This window comes from Pseudopipra pipra, chromosome Z, assembly GCF_036250125.1.
Source record: "Pseudopipra pipra isolate bDixPip1 chromosome Z, bDixPip1.hap1, whole genome shotgun sequence".
Classification (NCBI taxonomy): domain Eukaryota; kingdom Metazoa; phylum Chordata; class Aves; order Passeriformes; family Pipridae; genus Pseudopipra; species Pseudopipra pipra.
In genome coordinates this window covers 71983028-72002992 of record NC_087581.1, presented here as the reverse complement: position 1 = coordinate 72002992, position 19965 = coordinate 71983028, and the positions used below count along the sequence as shown (strand labels likewise).

Sequence of the window (19965 nt, the reverse complement as noted above, 5' to 3'; positions counted from 1 at the left end):
TACAAAACTGGCTCAAGGATCAGGCACAAAGAGTTACACTGAATGGGGTGACATCAGACTGGTGACCTGTCACTAGTGGGGTTCTGCTGGGCTCCATCCTTGGCTCAGTTCTCTGAACATCTTAATTAGTGACTTGGACTCAGCACTTGAGGGAATACCAAGTAAGTTTAATGATACTAAACTGGGAGGACTCCCTTGAGGGCAGAGAGGCCCTGTGGAGAGACCTCAACAAATTAGAGAAATGGGCAATCACCAACCATGTGATGTTTAACAAGGGCAAGTGCTGGATTCTGCACCTGGGACAGGGCAACTCTGATTGTGTGCATAGACAGGGATTGAGAGGTTGGAGAGTAGCACTGCAGAAAGGGCCCTGGGGGTCCTGGCTGATGGGAAGTTGAATCTGAGCCAGCAGTGCCCTGGCAGCCAGGAGGGCCAACCCTGTCCTGGGGGGCATCAGGCAAAGCATCACCAGCCAGTTGAGGGAGGGGGTTGTCCTGCTCTGCTCTGACCTGGGGCAGCCTCACCTTGAATATTGTGTGCAGTTTGGGCACTGCAATATAGGAAAGATATTGCATTCCATTTAGAAAAGAGGAGACTGAGGGGAGACCTCATTGTGTCCTTCAGCATCCTCACAAGGGGGAGCTGAGGGGCAGGAACAGATCTCTTCACTCTTGTGATTGGCAACAGGACTCAAGGAAGTGGCGTGAAGCTGAGTCAGGGGAGGTTTAGGTTGGACATCAGGAAAAAGTTTTTCACCCAGAGGGTGGTTGGGCACTGAACAGGATCCCTGGGAGGCAGTCACAGCACCAAGCCTGACAGAGCTCAAGAGGCGTTTAGACAACACCCCCAGACACATGGTGTGATTCTCGGGGTGTCCTGCGCAGGGCCAGGAGTTGGACTCCATGATCCTCATGGATCCCTTTGGAATATTCTCAGAATATTCTATGATTCTACCCGTGAGAATGCTGTGCACCTGAAGGTGATGGGCTCTGCCTCCACCATCCCCAGGGTTGGTGGAAGGCTTTGCCCCTGCTTTCTGGAAGAAGGCTGGGTCCCTTGGCCCACCTGCTTGGAGGGCTGTCTGCTCCAGCTGCACCACCATGGCTGCTCTCTGGAAAGGCACATTTTGCCAGGATCAGCCATAATGAGGGTGTCATGCTGCCTGCAAGGCTTGCTGTTTCCAACTGCTCTAGTAAGGAAACAGAAAACACACCTGTGCATAAAGTACCAGGTACCAAAAAGCCAGGGTCCTGAAAATGGGCATCTCTGCTGCTGATGAGCAGAGATGTGCTGGTGTCCCCCTACAGGTGCCATTTCACTCCCTGGCACAGCTAAGGACACTCCTAGCAGAAGGTGGGGAACCCAGGCCATGCTGGGCCTGGAGACACTCCCTTCTTATGGCCAAACTCATGGGGGGCAGGCACAGCAGCAGTGACTGGGGGGTTCTGTTTGCTGCTACCCTGAGGCCCCCCAAGGATAAATGGGCTGGAGGCACCGTGCAGAGGCATACAGGGCCAGGCAGGTACCCCTGCTCCCTTCAGAGCTGCATTTCTTCTGTCTGGGAGCAGCATAATTTCCCACGGCATCCCCAGGCTCAGCTTTTCTCCAAAAGGGCAGGAGAGAAGGAAGGGCCTTTGCCGGGAGACATTTGGTCGCTTGAGGAAGAGGATTTGGGGAACACCAGCCCAGCTAAGCTTCCTGCTGACATGGAGCCATTCTCCTCTCCACAAATACACTAAGTGGCTGCTCTTGTGTGGACCTTGTCCTTGCAGTCACTCTCCACGGAAAGACCATGGAGTAGGCTACCCTTGTCTGTCCTCACCTGTTCAGCGTGCCAAGCAGGAAAACTACCCTTTCAGGAGACTGGCTCAGAAACAGGGCCTGTGGGAATGATTCCTTGCATCATGAAAATGGCATTTGTCAAAAAGAAACCCATGGAACTTTGCCTCTGCCAAAGTAAGTGGTGCTCCTGTGATATAAGGTCACTGTAACTGAAGTCCAAGTCCTCATGTACCATTTGGTCCTCTGACATTTTTCACCCCTGATTCTACTGGGCTGAGCAAGTCATTGACTTATTAATATTCAGTATCTCGGTAAGCCTTGCAGAATGGCACATATTCTGCTACAAAATGGGCCTCTCTTCAGGTTAATTAAAAATAAAAATAAAAACAAAAAGAAAAACCCAAACCCAACAACCGAGGTCATTAGGGAACCCAAGCATAGGAGAACAGATTCAAGCCCACGTCACATGCTTTTCAATCTAATAGTGGTGCTCACTGTTTTATTACTTTGGTTAAACACATACAAACTGAATAGTCAGAAAACAGTTGCATGACACTTATATTCCAAACTATGTTGCTCAAGGACTTCCTCAGAGACGAAATTTGCCTCTAGAGCCAGAATACCACAATCAGCAGACAGGCAAAAACTTGAGATTCACAAAAATGGTTGGGAATATAAATTATCACAATATCTCCACATACATTAATTTTTATGCAACTCTCATTTAAAAATGTTTCTAAAAATAATAAATATTAATAAATGATGATTGTACAGTAAAAGTCCCTTTTACAGCAAAATAGTCACTTCTTGTTGTTGCTGCCTACACAATGCAAAGAAAAACATTTACCTCAAAAGAAGAAACCTGGCTTCTTTCAAGGTTTAACTCTGCAGGACTTTACTGAAAAGCAGTTATCACACCAATCCAGACACAAAGGACACAAATATATACCAATTATAATCTTTACATTCTTCACTTATTAGAAAATTTCACTTATTTTGAATTAAAGTATGCCTGGATGTGTTTGGTGTTTTTTGTGCCTCACGGAACAAAAAGGAGAACTGCTGAAAAAAAAAATCCTTCATTTGACCTGGACTTTATTTGATCTTCATGATCTTAATCTCAGAATCTGAGGCTACCTTTCTCTTCTGAGTCATCTGCACTGTCTCTTACACAGTGGGGTAGCAGAATGAGTCACCAAGTTTTAGCTTCTTTCTAGCTTTGGTTTCCACAACCCATTTTGTGGTCATACAAGGTTTAAACAGTCTTTATATGGTGCTTTTGCTAGAAATGTATAGCTCTGAAATCTTATTCCCCTTACTGAGACAAAAACAAGCAGCCCTGCTTTTTCTCAGTGGAAGCCACACAAGATGCTTACACTGGAGTATGCAGAGGTACAGATCAGGGCTTATGAACATAAATGTCTCAGTAAGAGATGAGCAGTAGGCATTGCATCCCCAGAGGTTCTGCTTTAACCCCATCAACCAATTAGCATGTTTATAATTTGGCAACGGCACTCTATTCTCGTTAGTAACTTTCATGCCTATTGGCTCGTGTTTCCAGGCTTCACATTTCTTATCCCTGAAGGTTTCTCTCCCAGCACGGCTTCTCGCTCTCTATCCAAGGCTCTGGTTAACTGTTGGCAAATTGTATGTCCATGTTGTCTTTTCCACAGGCCTGTCCTCGTTCCAGCTGCATCCAGTGCAGATACGATCAAATTCCACAGACACTGTGGCTGAGTGAATGGAGTAAGTACAGCTGATCACAGAGCTTTTACTGGGAATTTGCCCATATCCTGACAGCTTTGAACAAGCACAGACTTGTGAAAAGAGTGCAAACCTTGGTTTGGGCAAAAAGACAATGTAAATCAAGATGGTTTTGACAGTACGCTGAGGTAAATCTGAATTTGGACTTTACACAGATATATTTTGAAACTTTCTGGAAGATAAAAAGGGAAGTATGTCTGTTACTTCAGTTTAGACTTTATTTATGCAAATATGGTTTGCTTAATATAAGTTCTTGTTTCTACCACTTATTTCAGATAGACATTGAAAGATAAGAACAAAATCTTGAAAGCAGGATTTTTAAGCTTTTGTCAGAATATTCACAAGTTCCAAATATCCCCCTTAGAGCTGCAAATTTCCTAGAAGCTGCAAAACTCTGCTAGTTTTCAAATGGAACATTTGCTACTTACAAATATCTAAATATGCATCAACTCTATTATTAATACATTGTAGCTGGCATCTGGCACTTGATGTGCCAGCAGCAATCACACTCTGGCATAATTTTTTTTTATATTCATGTCATCTTGTTGCATGTGATGCCTGAGGACTATGATGACAAGAAATGTGAGCATATTATTCCACAGAGGTAAAAAAAATAATGAACTCAGGATACAGAAAATTCAGTGCTGGCAGGTGATGTTTGCCAGAATGTTAAACATTTTCTTACAGTGACAGTGCACATTTTGCACACAAGAATTGGTCCCAGGACTACGTCCTTTGTTAGAGCTTTTACTGAACATGTCTGGCACAGAGGTTTCTGGCAGAACCAGTGTGAATTGTAGGATGTGGAGTGGAGTGAAGCTACCGTATAACCTTCTATCCTCACCATGGGTGCAAAGCCCTGGCAGGGAGGCAGGCATTAAGCCATGGAAATTGCATCTCCTCATATGGTCACCAGCCAGGCATGGTCGATTTGAACATTCTCTTCTTGCATTAGGGAAGGGAAGCTGGGAGTCCTCACCCTGAGCAAACTCCCATTTGTCAGAAGGTAATTCACTTTTCAAATCACATTTTCTACCTTTGAGGTTTCATTGCTTCTATGAAGCATCTGAAATAATTGAAAGTTTGAGAATGTGATTGTACCTAGATGTCCAGTCTATCACTGCCAGCATCACTGGAAAATTTTATTATCTTAATAATTGCTCCAGATCTGCAATAAAAGTATGTGGAATAATTTAGTTCACTTCTAAAAGTTCTTTCTTTAAAGGAATTGAGTGTGTTTTCATTGCCAATAGTTTCTATAATTGCAAAACAACTGGAAGCAAACCTCATAATTAGAAAGAGCTCAAAAGCAATGTAAACAGTCTTGCAGGATATTTAGTTTCAGTTCTGAATTCTCAGCTATTCCCTGGGAAAATCTCAAAGGATACTATAATATTGCCTAATCTCAGTGATTTCTACTGAATCTAGAAAATCTTTTCTTTCAGTAAAATCTCACTTCTTGAAGTCATGGCACTGAATTACCACCAACAAGAGCGTAGCCCTTGAGACTGCATAAAAGAGAATGACAACAAAAGGTGGAGGGACTCCAAATCAAAGGCAAACTTTAAAAGGCTCACATTATTATGCTGTTGTTTGTTTGGTTTTCAGCCAATCACACAGTGTTTGAACCTCTCTCATAATTTCCACATCTCTTAAATTGCTGTCAGTGTTGGTTCCTCACAGAAATGAGCCCAGCTGTTCTAGCAGGTTCAATAACCACTTGCTGAGTTCAGTTTAAGATGGACTTTGACTCTAATAATAACAGGTTTGGAACTGCCATCCAAATGGCCATACAGTTTTTATATCATGAAGGGGGAAGCAGAATCCACCAGAGTGATGGACAGAAAGCCATGGCAGGATCCTCAAACAGAGCATTGACTGGCACACGTGCCCTTCCTTCCTGGACAGCTGTGAGATCATTTGGTTCCCAAATGACTTAGAAAAGCCTCTGGATCCTTCCCACCTGGCCAGACAGGATCTGCTGGCCCACTGCATCAGCAGGGCACTGTCACAGCCCAATGGCACTATTGCTATCCAGGACCAAACTGCATCTCATCAAGGTATATGCAGCCTTTGCATAACCAGTGCACATGCTGAGCTGTGCAAGTTGGCTGTGCTGACAGAGCAGCTTAAAATAGCCACATTTCCCTGGAGGCAGAGTCTGTGATATGTAGTCTGGGAAATTTAGTATTTCTGTCAAGCTGGTTCATTTTGTGTCTCATTGCTGCCTGCTTTAATTTCCAAAGCATCCAGCTAAGTGGGTGCTAAGTTATTAAAGCTACAGCTAGGACAATGGTAAAAAAATTTAGATGTTTATTTCAGTGTATGTTCAGTGCCTTCAATTCATACACCCAAATCTTGTCGCGTTTTTCCAGAATACTTAGGAATCCAGAAAGGACACAGGCAGCAGGTGGGCATTTTGAAGACACCAAGGGGGTTATGCACCAAACTCTTACTGAAATTATATGAAATATTCAAAAGAACAAAAGACACCTTCTCTTACAGATAGTGATCTCACACTGAAAACTTTCCACAACGTGGCTACAGGAAGGTTAGAACATGGAATAATAAGTGTTATTTAAGAAAAAAAGAAGTGGCAACTGAGATACACCAAAATGGAATATGGTGAGACATGGAAACTCAAATAAAGTAGTTTTGGTGAACACTACTTCGGGATAAAAGATCTGTTCACATATTACGATATCCAATGTAGTAAAACCAGATTTTAAGAGTTCCTGTAAATTTAATGCCCTACTGATTTGGGTTACAATGCAGCATTTAATTTCTCTCCTTTGCTTTTAGCTTCCATCCAGACCAAGAAATATCAAATAAAAACTATCCATAGTAAAATTAATCACTAGCATTTTGTTTGCTGTCTTAGTTTGGCTTCTGGATGTCTCGATTATAGAATCAAGTGTATCTCTATGCCACAGATTACATGATTAGTCTTAGGTGCCTCAATCATTTTCAGTTTTGAGATTAACAAAAATCAAATTCCCAAGCTGCAAATTCACCACATTTAAAAGGAGATGATACAAGAAAATTATTTCAGAATTTTAACATCATGGTCCTGCCTGAATGTATTCTAAGCAAATCATTCAGTCAGTTTTGTTATGTCTTGACAAACTTTTAAACTTAGCAAATTCTTAGAACCAAATCTAACTTTAAGTAGATTTAAGTGTTGACTACTGCAGGGTAGGCAGATGCTTAACCTCGACTCTACCCTGCCGAGTCTTTATGAATCAAGTCTGAAGATTTGATTTGAGAGACTGGTGCTAGAGAAGACCTCGGATTGCTGAAGGCTAAATCTTGACTCTGGCACAAGTTTTGTCTTTACAGGAACTGTGTCTATTGAATTTGACTCGTAATAAGATTCCTAAAATGGGAAAATAACTTCATATAATGCCTAAATGTGAATAGTACAGTCATCCCTTAAAGCATTTCCCAGTACCAGAAGTCGAGGTCATTTCTGCCAGAAATGCGTCTTTAGTATATGTGTATTTTTTGAACATGATGTTTAGAGAAAAACAGTGTATTTGCAATACCTATCACTTGCTGAAGGCCAAGGTGAAGTTACGCTTTGGTAGGTAAGTGCAAGTGGCAAAATTTGCAAAACTGACCACTGAGTTGGGATAGTTTTCACCATCCATAAGAAGAAAAGGTTTTTCAGATATGTCTTTGAACAATCATGTATATCTTGGATTAAGCCTATTACACACAAGTTATTTGAACTTGTCTACTCAGTATGCAACATTTCATTCAAGACTGTTAGTCAAGGACACCTAGATCTTCACCATAAGCAGAGAACTACTTATAAATAACCTTTTAGCACTGAAATTAATAAATTACAATATACTGTCACAATATCATCAGAAAAATCAAAGCACACACCTCATACACAGAGAGATCACACCAAATCATTGCTAAAGTAAGATACAAATATTTCGAGTATCACCATATAAGAATTCAAACTTGACATCAGAAAGATAAAATCCTTTTGACATCAATGACATAAGTGGATAATGCTTTCAAAAATATTTTATGCTAAATTTCTGAGTTGGAATAGTAGATGCTGAATTCAGGCTCCTACCATGGTTAATTAGCATAATCCACCTGTAATCCCCATAGTTGTGCTTCTTAGGTAAAATCAGAAATAAGATTCCTAATATTAAATTTCTCAAGAAATTGAGACTGCTGAATTCTACTTTTTATCTGAACAATCACAATTGTCATTTTTCTTTTGGTAAAAACACATGGCACAGAAGATAGTTCTATACTGTCAATAGACTGACTCAAAAAATATAAATATATACTGTATTTTTATATATGGTATGTATATATACATTATCAACAGTCACATTAGAGAATCTGAACAATTTTATTGAAATTACTTTTAAGAAAGCTTTCTGCTGTGATTTCATGTCTACACAAAGAACTGAGAATTTTCAAGTGTACCATATGAAATGGGGCTTCTTAAACACAAAGAAAACATACTGGTGAAGTATATGTGACTACACATTTTTTTTAATGTACATGTTTGGTTTTTTTAAGATCTCCAATTTCTACCAGTTATAGCTTGCAAGTTACAAAAACTAAAAGAGATCTGGAGTCAGTGTTTCCTTTCAGCAGGCTGTTGCAGGCAGAGTTCACTCACTGAAGAAACTATTGGCAAATTATTCTCAAGATGATAGTTGATGAGATGACTTATGCTGTCAAAGACACGATCTTTTGTACGAACCTTCAAAAAAAGGATGCAAGAATAGAGATTAAAGAGTAAAGTACTTTCCCCCTTAACTTCACACTAAAATTGCCTAAGAACAAAATGACACAATCATGTTTTAGAGACTGATTCCCTTCCCATCAAAATTGGTGGAAATTTGGCACTTATCCATCTTGGCTTCTGTTTTATCTATTACTCTCTCTATTCTCACCAAACAAGCATTTTCCATGCAACCCCACGGTCCAGTCTGCTCTCTCTGGTTAGGTCTGCTTGTAAACTTTCTGTACAACATTTTGTTTCACTGTAGATCAGAATTTTAGACCAACTTCTCTTCTTCAACAGACTACCTGCTTCTTTTAGGTGTTTGCACCTTTTTCATCAGAAAGAGCTGTCCCCCTGGATATGTCAGAACCCAGCTTCTCTGTGCACCTCAGCATTTTTGTGCTTTTCTTAACAGAGACCTTCTTCTTCGGGTACTTGGAAATTTCCTCCCCAAAAGTGACCCAGCCACCATATGTGCTTAGCTTGTGTTTGCCCCATGCTGCACATCCCTGTGGCTTTGGTACTGAAACACTTCAGGGCAGGGAGCATCACTTTTCTAGCCCACTTACCAGCCCTCTGTTCTAGCGTCCTGCTAACACACATTTATTACCCCTGTGATAAGAGGAAACTGATATTGCAAGATAAAACAGTCAAGATTATCAGGAGAGGCCAAAACTTAATCCATATTACAAAACAATCTTTAATTATTTAACCACATGTTCACAACACGTTTCCTTCCCACGTTTAAAATGAATTAGGCATGCAGCTTCCACAGGCAGAGCACAGGTCCACTCTGGCAAACATCATGTTGCAGTAAAGCTTTGTTTTGGGATGTCTCTACACTGCCTCAAGAAAATGCCTGTGAGCACTGCTCTGAGCAAGGAATGTCACGCATTCTCCTTAAACTTTTCTCAGGAAGAGAGAACAACTTCTGTTAGAACTTTCCAAAGCCAGCTGATGTGTTGGGCACCTCTCTTGAAATACTTCAATCTTCAACATTAAACCCCAGCAAAATTCCTGTAAACTTCAACACAGGATGCCACAGGGTAAAAAAACTTCCTGTGAACTTCCACACAGGGTAAAAAAAAAAAAAAACAGAAACAAAGAATTTTGATGGCAGATGATGCTATCTGCTCGGTCCACATGTAGTTATGTCACTAAAAGAAACCAACAGGCTCTCCTCGTTCCTGAGGCATACTGCTTTGAAAAGTAACATTCCCTAAATTCAAAGCTACATCTTCAAAATGAAAAGGTGTCTTTAAAAAGGCAGTAACTTTCTTTATCTATATTCTGAGGTTTTCTTAACACAAGTAGCCTGCCATCACCAGAGTTCCAGTCCTCATTCTAAATCCAGAAAAAAAAAAAAACCTGCAGTCCTACATTTTAAGCACCTGAACGAGGGATTTCTTGTTCTTTTTTCATTTTTCTGTTAGCTGGATGAGAGCAGAGTAACTGGACAGTTAAGTCTGCTCTGAAAACACACCCTTAAGAGCCGTAACTGTGTCATTGGGTAATGTGTGTGAAATGAATTTTCAGGCAGCATTTTTGTGAGTCAGTTTTTAAGAATAACCACACTGAGGCAGAAGAAATGCAAGCTGCTGGCACGGTGCTGCAGCTGGTCACACACTGGCATTTTACTGATGACTCTCCACTCCGACCAGTTGCAAACAGGGCTGCTCAGAGGCCACCTCAGGATCCCACACCTCTCAGAAAAGCTGTTGTTCTGGAATGGTGCCTCCTGGGCAAGGCATTTCAGGCCATTTGGGCCACGATGGCACATCACAAGCAGGGGTAGATGCAGAGAACAAGCAGGTCCCTGGACAAGGATATCAGCAAATTAGAGCTGCTCTAGGGGCAGTGCAAAAGAAGATGGGAGGGTCTCCAGCCTTCACAGGAGGAAAATGCCCAGGAAGTCATCACTGGACCTGAGTACTCCATGCCAGTCAGCAGTGCAGCAGAGCTCCTGGTGGGACACTGTGTCCCTGCACTTGCCCCATCACACAGCAGTACCCTGTAACAGCTATTGGTGGGTTTATGTTAAAGGGAAAATTAGAGGACCTTGTTTCAGGAGCCACAAAACTGTTGGCAAACGTTCAGCAAGGGAGGCTGCCCACCACAGAGGTGCAGAGCCACTTCCCTGGGCTGGTGTCCCCATCAAGCCCGGGACTGGGTAGTTGGCACCTCAAAAGTGCAAATCTGTTCTTTGTCTGGCCTCATGTGACAAATGTGACTAATAACAAGAAGTACCATGGGCATTCCTTACTGCAGCAATAGAGAGTCTGCAGGACTGGCATAATTCTGCCACAGGTTTCTCAGCTGAAAGACATGCCAACAGGTGAACTCTCACCTACTTTGGGGCTGGTTATCTAAAGTTGTCCTTTACAGAGGAAAAAGAGTTACCCACTTGCAGCTACCAGGAGCCAAGAATAAAATTCAGGACAATGATTTTAATCTCTTAGCAGAGACTAAGCCTCTCCAGAAGCAGGACAAGATAGCTACAGAAAACTGGAGCTCCCTTGACCTCTCCAATCCTGCTGTGGGGAGGGTCCCTTCATCAACTAAGGCAGCCTTTGTGCAGCAAAGAGATGGGTCTTGTTTGGGAATCAGGTCCCTAAGGCTCCCTGCAATCTGCAGAAATCCTGGTGTGTGTCTTCTGCCAGGCATCAGGGAGGGAATCAGAGATGTGATGGCATACTAGAGATACAAGGCATAAGCTGTAAAGAACATTAAACACATTTAGAGAAAACGTGCAGAGCCAGAAACCTCATGTATTAGTGAGGAGTCAGTGCTTACAGTTCCTTCTGGGTCCACCAAAAGAAGGTGCTTGGCTTGTCCATTGTGCATGCCTGTCAGCACATAGGAGCCAGGATTCGTGGTACTCTTCCTCACGAGGAAATCTCCACACTTCTTTAACAGCTGTTCTGCTTCTTTCCTGCTCATCTCTCCTTGGTACCACGGCTCTGCACTCAGCTCTTCAGCTTCAGTCCGGGCAGCTGCCCTGGATGAAACAGGACTGGTGCATCCCGTGGAGGTGGATTTCTTCAGCATGGCCTCAGAGGTTTGATTCCTGAGGGCATCTTCAAATGGTCCTGGTTATGGAGATAGAAGCAAGAGCAAGATCATTCAGAGGTAAATCATGTAACAAAATGGTGATATTCCAGCCGTTTTAAAATGGGTTTGTTTTGCGTTGTAGCCGCATCCCTCTACCTTTATGAAAAAAATAAGGTAAGATATACTATGAGACTTACTGCTTTATGGATTCTATTAAGACTGAGGAGTGTAACGTGTTTAAAATGTATGTTATGCACAGAAAGCTACCAATAAAAATGACAGTGAACCTCTGCAGGAGCTTTTGAAAGGTACTGTTTTTATTTCAGCAGTAGCTATTGTCAGCAGCTGTGTTTATATGATCTGGTACCAGGCAAAGCTCTCCTTTAGTCTTGCTAGGTATATCAGACAGTTTAATTTCAAATAAATTGCATAATATGGGTAGCTAATGTCATTATACTCATATCTGGTCTCTTTTCAAACAATTTATTCATTTAAAAATTATCCATTACTGAGTCTCCAGCCCAAGGCTATGTCTAGAAGGGAACAGCCACCCCTACCACTCAGCCCACTCCTAGCCTCCGTCTAGGAAGAGAATCCTGCAAAATAGACAAAGGTTAACACATTTAACGCCATTTACCTGGCTAAAATCAGCCTCGGGGAAACATCTTTTAAACCCCAGCTAAATCCCAAACTCAGTGCTCCTTCCTGCAGAGTCGAATGGAGAGATGTGCCATTACGGACCCCAGCAGCCTTACAGGAATAGCAAATACGTCTGTGGGTGTTTCATTACGTGCTGTACTGACCCACTGGAAGCTATTTTCCCTCGCACGACCTTCGCCTGTTCCACTGGCGCGCACCAAAAAGCAGAGTGCTGTTCTGTGCCCACTCGACCTGCAGAAGGACATCTGCAGGGCAGCGCCGTGGGGAAACACTCCAGCTCTGAATAGACTGCTCGGATGCGAGGAGTGCACAGCCGTGCTTGCATGGGACCACAGAGAGGGTAATTTAGCTCAGGGAAATGGAGTAAATACCATTCTGTCACAGCTTATTGATGTCTCAATTATTAGAAGTATCTTATATATGTCTTCACTAAATTGCAATCTGCACTAAGCCCAATTCATGTTTAGCCTGACAAACACTAACTTAAGCTGGAACATTTTCTAATACTACTTTTCTCTGATGATCCAAGGACTGATAAAGATTAATGAAGGCTGGAGGACGATAAATCAATTTTCCCTATTTTTATAATGAGTATAAAATAGAAGTAAGCATGTGCATGTTTTAAGGGCATGGCATGTTAGAAATCAAAATTAACACTTCTGACTTCAGACAGCACACTTTTCTCATTTCAGATCTATATTCACAGATAGATACTCTCTGAGCTTTCTTCTCTCCCCCTTTCTTTCAATCCAAAATCCCACTAAGCTGTGGAAAAATAGAGTCATACCTCAATAAAAACATGCCAGGAAGACAGTTTTATGTATACTGAGATAACAGAAATGTAGATACGTTATTTTACAAATAACATATAGGCACCAACTGCTTTGTCTCACTGCCTTTTAATCACACAAACTGATTTAAATAAAACGTGTCAAGAATTTATTTGAGGTAGGAAGTGTAGAAAAACAAAGAAATTTTTCTGTGCATCAAATGCTTTCCCCATTATTTCCTGTTAAGTGTCTCCCCGAGGCTGAAAACAACATGTATTGTTAGCACCAACATCAAATTATGGCTGATGCTTAAAGCATTGTTTTGCAGCTATGGCTATAATTCTAATTTAGGAAAAGCAGACTTCAAAGTTGGAATAGATAGGATAGTAGGCCTACCCAGTGCAAGAGATAACTCAGCCTTTTAATTTCCATTCTCTGTTGCACAAAGCTTTTGTTATACACCTTGACTTCCTAGTAAAATACTCACAGGACAGGCTGGAGCTAATTCTCCACCCATCCACTCCTCCACTCTCCTTCACTTCCCTGTATGACAGGGCTCCTGATTTATTTTTCTTCTGACATAGTTGCCTGTGATGTTCAGGATAACATAGACTGCAACTCACCTTAACTCATACAACACAGACCAGCTTTAAATCTTCAGCCACTCTGTTTTAACTCAGTCCAATATGAAATCATCATGAATTCTAAAATTCACCAGAATTACACCAGGAATGCTAAACTTCAGAATTATTTTTTTTTCTTTTGTTTAATTCAGAACTAATGCATAAACATATTGGGCCATTTGTTAGAAAGGGAGTGAATAGGAAGGGAACTCACTCATGTCAAACAGATCCTTTTCTGGGCTGCTTGCTTTGGTCTCCTCTGTTGTTCCACTGAAGGTACATTCAGCATCTGCCTGAAGTGCCAGTAGAGCTTCTACATTTATATGCTGGGTGTTTACATATGTTGGCATCTCTGCTGTCGGTATTACTTCTGATTTCTTTTCTGGCATACTAGAGATATCCAGAGATCCTAGAAAATTCAAGGCTTTATTTTCCTCTTTTTTTTTTTTTTAATTTGACAAAGCAGTGTTGGTATAATGACCAATTAACACCACACCACAGTACTACAAGTTTAAAAATGCCTGGAATTGGAGATATAAAGTCAATAATTGCAGGATCAAGTAGAAAAAAGATGTTGATTAATGGATTCAGGACTGTATTTCAACGAGGGTTTGGGGGCATTATTATTTAAGAGGAAAGGAAACCTTTGTAAATACAGACTCGGTTTCAAAAATTATATTCAGCTGGGGAATCATAAGAGGAGGAGAAGGAATAAAATCCTCAACTCTGCAGATTAACAACAGACAACATATTCTGGCATTTGAAAAGGAAGTGTCTCTAGAAACACAGAAAGTTGTCACATAAATGTGGATGAGGTGAAATTTAACACGTTTTGAAGTTATCTACTTGGAATTTAAAGACAACAACAAAAAACCCCATTACACATTATTTGCTATTTGTGGAACAGAGAGCATTGCTTCAGATTTCAAATGAAACTTCTCACTTCAGGCCTTTCCTTAAAAAAATTCCATCTTGCATACCCTAGTAGGTCAGATTTTCAGAACAGACCATGCAGCCTGCCTTTTAATATCACAGGGTTTTAGGACATTGAAAGTTAGAAAGCTGAAGATTTGGGCAGCTCTATTTATGAACTGCCCTGCAGAAGAAAATATTTCATGAAGGTGTGCATTTAATAATTTATCCAGAAATAATTAACAAATGCATTTCACTGGTATCAACACTAAAACTCAGACAAAGGGAACCTATCAAAAAAAGTGCAGTTCATTGCCTTAAGACTTTGAGGCATCAGACTTTCACATGCTTTGCCCGCCCAAGACCACCTGAAGTATTACAGCTAAAAGCAGCAAAACTCACCTTGTGTAACAGGCCCATGATGCCATTCTTCACTGACTTTGTCTCCTGAGTGATGGCTCTGATAATAAATTTGCTCTCTTCCCACTCCTGTTGCAGACTGGAATGGACACGTGCAAGGAAATTTTCAGTTGCCTTTAAAATGCTCAGATACATTATCAGTGGCTCTGACAATTTCCTTGGCTGTATTCTGTGTACTCACACTCTTCCTTTCTGATTCATCATGGTGTCAGAATATATATATATCCCAAATACATTTGTAAGATATTACCAGTGACCTTCATGCATACTTCTCTACTTCCTGCTTTTATTAAGCCCCACAATACCGAAGGATGCATCACCTCTTTCAATACATTTTCCTTTCACATAACAAGCCCTGACACGCTGTTCCTGGGAAAAGCATTCCACAGAAACATGCCTGGGACCAGAAGAGAGCCCCAGCGCTCTTCAAACCACGAGCTGAAAGACCCACTTTGGTACCAGGGAAGGCACTTGGGCACTGAAGGGAGGATGTTGTCTACAGACACCTGGATTTGAGCAGAGTTGTGCTGGATCTGAAAACTCCTCTTAAGTGACTATGTTGATACTGCAGTCAAACTTTTGACAGGAGTGTTGGTAGAAATATCCAAGCTGACCTTAGTTCAACATGAGGTGGAAAACCTGCCTAGGAGTCTGGCTGAATACTGATGGCTGTCAAGTTATTAACATAATGAACTGTTCGTAATGACTGCACTAGATTAAGTGATTCTGCATTAAATCATTCCCAGTTAGTGTACAGTATTTTATACTCTCTGAAGCAGACATGGTTTCCATAAATGTATTTACCCTCAGTGGGTTTCTCTTCCTAGATCCTGGTTAATCTTTTAAAACCACAAGGAACTCACCTCCTTTGTCTTGTTCTGAAGCTGCCTAACGTGTTGCCCCCCTAGGTCTGCAATGCCCATTCAACAGGGAATTGTCCATACACGAAGGGCTGTGAGCTATAAAGGCTCCCAAGATAAATCACATCTTAAAATACACGTCTTTTAAAAATTCTGCATCCATCAGCAGGATGGCAGAGATGCAATTGCACTGACCTGAGCTGTGTCTGCAGCAGTGGGAAGTCTTGTTTTGAGCCTGGCATCAAGGAAGCCGCCAGGGGGAGGTATTTTATTTGGGATGTTGTTGTAATAGGGATGCTCTGTTGCCTCGTTTTCTTCCTCCGTCCACGGGTCCTCAAAACTCTGCGTCCTGTAAGGAAGCGAGTGCTTTGTTTTGCCCCTCGCTTGTAAAGCACTTAAGAGATATTTTCATCAGGTTAAGACTGCCTGTCAGGGGGTCACTATTGCGTGTTATTTGGGCAACTCAGCTACCATTATAAGTCAGGAAGCAATAATGGATCATGCAGGAGACCTTCTCTGTTTAGACACACTAATCTAAACCTCCTTTGCAATGGATAAAATTCTTTATGCTGAGTAAAGGATGTTTTTACTTAGCTTTAAAGACCATTACAAATTGAATTAAGCAATTTTATCTAATCCTACAACAGCACTTGTAATATTATGAGTTGATTGACCAACTAGGCTGTAAAGCTTTATATCTAAAGATATGCTCTATCACCAGTACAAATCTGGAAGAACTTCACAAAGTCAAGAGACATGAATACAGCATGCTTCCATATTAGGATAGTAGCATTTTATATTCACCTTATACCTGTTTTACTTTGATATAAGAGATTGTGGAGGGTACCAGCTCACTGGAATTTATACTAGTATTAACAAGCATATAGCAATTCACGTCTCCAAAGAAAACAGAATGCTATATCCCAGGCTTTTAAACATACACAAACAGACAGATTTTGTATCCTCCAGAGAACAATGCAGTCAAAGCCTCTGTATAATACATCACATTCCCCAAAACATCACCCTAATATGAGAAATAGTGAAACATCACTAGTCATTTTGGAAGCCCAGCTCTCTAACTTACTCCATCTAAACTGACACAGCTGCTGTGACAGCAACAATGGGGAAACACCACAAATAACATCCATTCTTGGCCATCCAACTCTGCCTACTAACAACAACAGAAAATGCATGATTGTTTCAACGTCACATGAAATCCATATTTAGCCTATTATTTTAAAATTAATGTGCTCCCTTCGTATTCATTGGGTAAACGCTGCTACGCTAATCGAGCACAAACCTTTTTTAAAATGTTTAAATCCTGTCTGTCTCCAGCAACATCATCCACCACACATTTCATTACGTAAAATAGAAAGCTAAAGGAGATCCTTTAGCAGTCTTCTGGAATGGCACTCACCTATCCTGGAAAGTAGGTATCTTAGAGGGACATCGCAAATATTGCTTAAACCGAAGCTCGAATGCTTGCCCTATGGTGCTGATCACATCCTGGGCCAGGCCATCACAGCATTCCAGTATATGACAAGCTAAATGAAAAAGATTTGACACATGCACATGCAAATCATTGTTCATGTTGTGGTGGGATGCACTGACCTGTGACAAAACACCTACATGTCAAGTATAGTTGCCCTATTAGAAGTGTGCACCCTTCAATAAAAACCAATTATGATACAGTGAATTTCAGGCAACGGTGTCTTTGTAAAGGTTACATAAAATTGCACTGGTGTGTAACTGCCATGGGCAAGATCACAAATCTGTTCTGCTATTTTAACAAGTCCACAAACGCAAAGATCTCATACAATTTCACGTTATTACCCGAATGCAATAGATTATGTAAGAATTCTAAGCTTTAAGCTGAAAATACAAAATATTAATAGATGGTAATAACAGTAAAAGTTTTCTTGGGTTTCCTCAATGTTATTACCACTTCAGTTTTATATATAATCACCCCCAAGCTCACAAGCTGTTCACTTTTTCCAAATTACAGTCTGAGGGAGGAGCAGTATACTCAGAATACTTTCTAGACCATGGGCCCTGACCTTACTCCAGGAGTACAGATCTTGGTACCTTTTCCTGCTTCCCTGCATGGAGACACTCCCAGTAAACTGGTGGGTCACTGAAGAGCGCAGGGACAGGAACCTGATTAACTCCAGCCCTTCCTCATCTGCCACCTCTCTGAACCCACTACAACAGATGCAGTAGAGAGGGAGGCTGGCAGCCCAAGCTCTCTTCCTATGGAAGACTGAGAAACCTTTATCAGCTCTCTGAGCACCCAAATCTGCCACGGTTTTAAATCAGCAAGGGGCTCGGAGGTCTCATGTGACAACACAAAGAGGTGAATTCATGGAGAACAGGCTCAACATTGCAGGAACATAGATGGGTGTTAAGAGCTGGAGGCTGAAGATCTGAATGAACAGCACTCATCATGATACGTGGAAAAGCCCAGGCAAATTAATTTTCCATATTCAGAGTTGGATGAGCACATGGTCTACTTGCTGGTAGCCTGGACTGGGTTTGAAACTCTGGTTATTTTCCAAGTCCTATGCATTAGAGCGGGTCCTTGTTCAAAGTTACTAATTTGTATCACCCCAGACTGCTTTAAAACCTGAATATAAACTCTTCAGCTGAAAAACTGCATTTTAGTACATGCCTAGTGTCCAGCTCAGTGGAACCAAGTGCTTTGGATGCCAATGTCCTACAAACAAGGGTTGGTCACAACATTTGTGTGACATAGTTTTAATTAACGTTACATAGCGAGACTAAGTAGGTTTAGAAATGACTTCTCAGAGGCTGATCCACTCGACAGACATCTGAAGAGGCCAAAATAAAGGGCCAAGAAACCTGCAGCTGTGGAGGTATGCAGGAGGTATGGAGGTATGCAGGAATGCCTGCTGCCTCTTCAGCAGCACCTCCCACAGCATGAGATGGCACCAGTCACAGTGCTACACAGACACAGTGGTGTTCCCTTCTCACCTTATAGCACCTGCTGTGCCGACCAGCAAGCTGAGGCAAATCCTGATTCAGGGGAAAGGACACTAGCTGCATGTTGAAAGTGGGTTCAGCAGCCAAAAACAGGACCTCTATGTGTCCAAAGGTGGAGGCAGACATCCCCAACTAGCAGCAGGATATTTGCTGTTTGCACCCTCTGCACCACTGCTGGTGGCATCCCCATGAACGTGGACCCAAAGCAGTTAGGGCAAACAAAGCTAAGATGTTTGCACTCTCTAACTAGAGTGCAGATTTAAAGAGGCTACATTGCTCACTGCTAAACCTGTGCAGAGCTGAAATGAAGCATGAGTCATTAAGTAGTTTCAGTAGGTGACATAATGAGTAACCTGTTTCCTTGGATACGTGAATGGACTTTCAGCAGGTAGGAGATATGCTTCTTGTAAAAGGCTGAGAAGGTTTGGCTCACATAGAGATGATTTTTTGTGAATGTTACAGCAGAAAATAGACAGCCTTCAGCTTGCTAGATCCAGAATACAAAACGCGAAGACAGCTTTTCCATCCTTGGGAAGAAATGAGTCTAACATGGAAGCTATGCTACAGCATTGGTGGCAGTGTCAGTAACAGCAGCAGTAACATTTTCACTAGATGTAGAAACAAAGACAAATTCCACTCTAAATCGATTTGCAGATAACACAAAGAATGACACAATGGCAAGTGATGGTGACAGAGGGCAGTTCAGATCCCTTGGTAAATTATATCCTTTTTAAAAATCTGTTTTAATGCAGGCCACATAAAAAGTCACCAATCTGCAAATCACTGATGTAGATACAGGAGTGGGGAAAGTGCCCATAGGAAATGCAGAAGGCTTAAAGATCACAGCATGAAAGAGTTTCACACGAGGTAACAGTGCTTCACTGCAGCCAGAAGGGTAAATGATAAGGACAAAAGCAAGGTGCAGCCTCCACTGTACTGGCAGCCCCTGCTATAAAGGTATCATATAACTTTTTAAAACAGTGCAGAAGGAGAAATCAGCAGAAGGATGGAGGATCTGCACTGCAGCTGGAGACCTACAGAGTTCACTGTCAACCTTTTCATAAAGAAAACTGAGAAGTTACTTGACCTAAACACACCAAAGGAAGACGACAGAACGAGGTGTTCAGATGACTCCTCAGTCTAGGATAGACCAGCTCAACAAGGAACAGTCACAGGAAGTTAAGGCTAAACACATCCAACATAAGATAGAAGGAACACATTATGTGAAACAGTTTTTGTCTAAAATCTACTCACACAGGAACAGAAAACAGAGGACAGGGCTCCTGCAAACCCTACAGTGCAAACATCTACAATGCCAGCCCACTACATCATCACTGAGATCCCTCAGAACAACTGAATCA

The 19965-nt window shown here is 41.6% G+C and overlaps 1 protein-coding gene across 12 annotated transcripts in view; it reads right to left on the bottom strand.

The window, feature by feature from the left end:
• Nucleotides 1-2252: 2252 nt before the first annotated feature.
• Nucleotides 2253-19965, bottom strand: part of SHC3 (SHC adaptor protein 3) — a 94247-nt gene continuing 76534 nt past the window's right edge. For 11 of the 12 annotated variants that reach the window (XM_064640993.1, XM_064640994.1, XM_064640990.1 and 8 more), the window contains 6 exons: nucleotides 17022-17148; nucleotides 15800-15953; nucleotides 14727-14823; nucleotides 13627-13821; nucleotides 11102-11397; nucleotides 2253-8284 (listed from right to left, as the gene is read on the bottom strand). In XM_064640993.1, the coding sequence (XP_064497063.1) occupies nucleotides 8156-8284; nucleotides 11102-11397; nucleotides 13627-13821; nucleotides 14727-14823; nucleotides 15800-15953; nucleotides 17022-17148 (998 nt within the window). In that variant the 3' untranslated portion in view covers nucleotides 2253-8155. The remainder of the gene's footprint in view (nucleotides 8285-11101; nucleotides 11398-13626; nucleotides 13822-14726; nucleotides 14824-15799; nucleotides 15954-17021; nucleotides 17149-19965) is intronic. The other variant, XM_064640988.1, reaches the window with a different exon arrangement.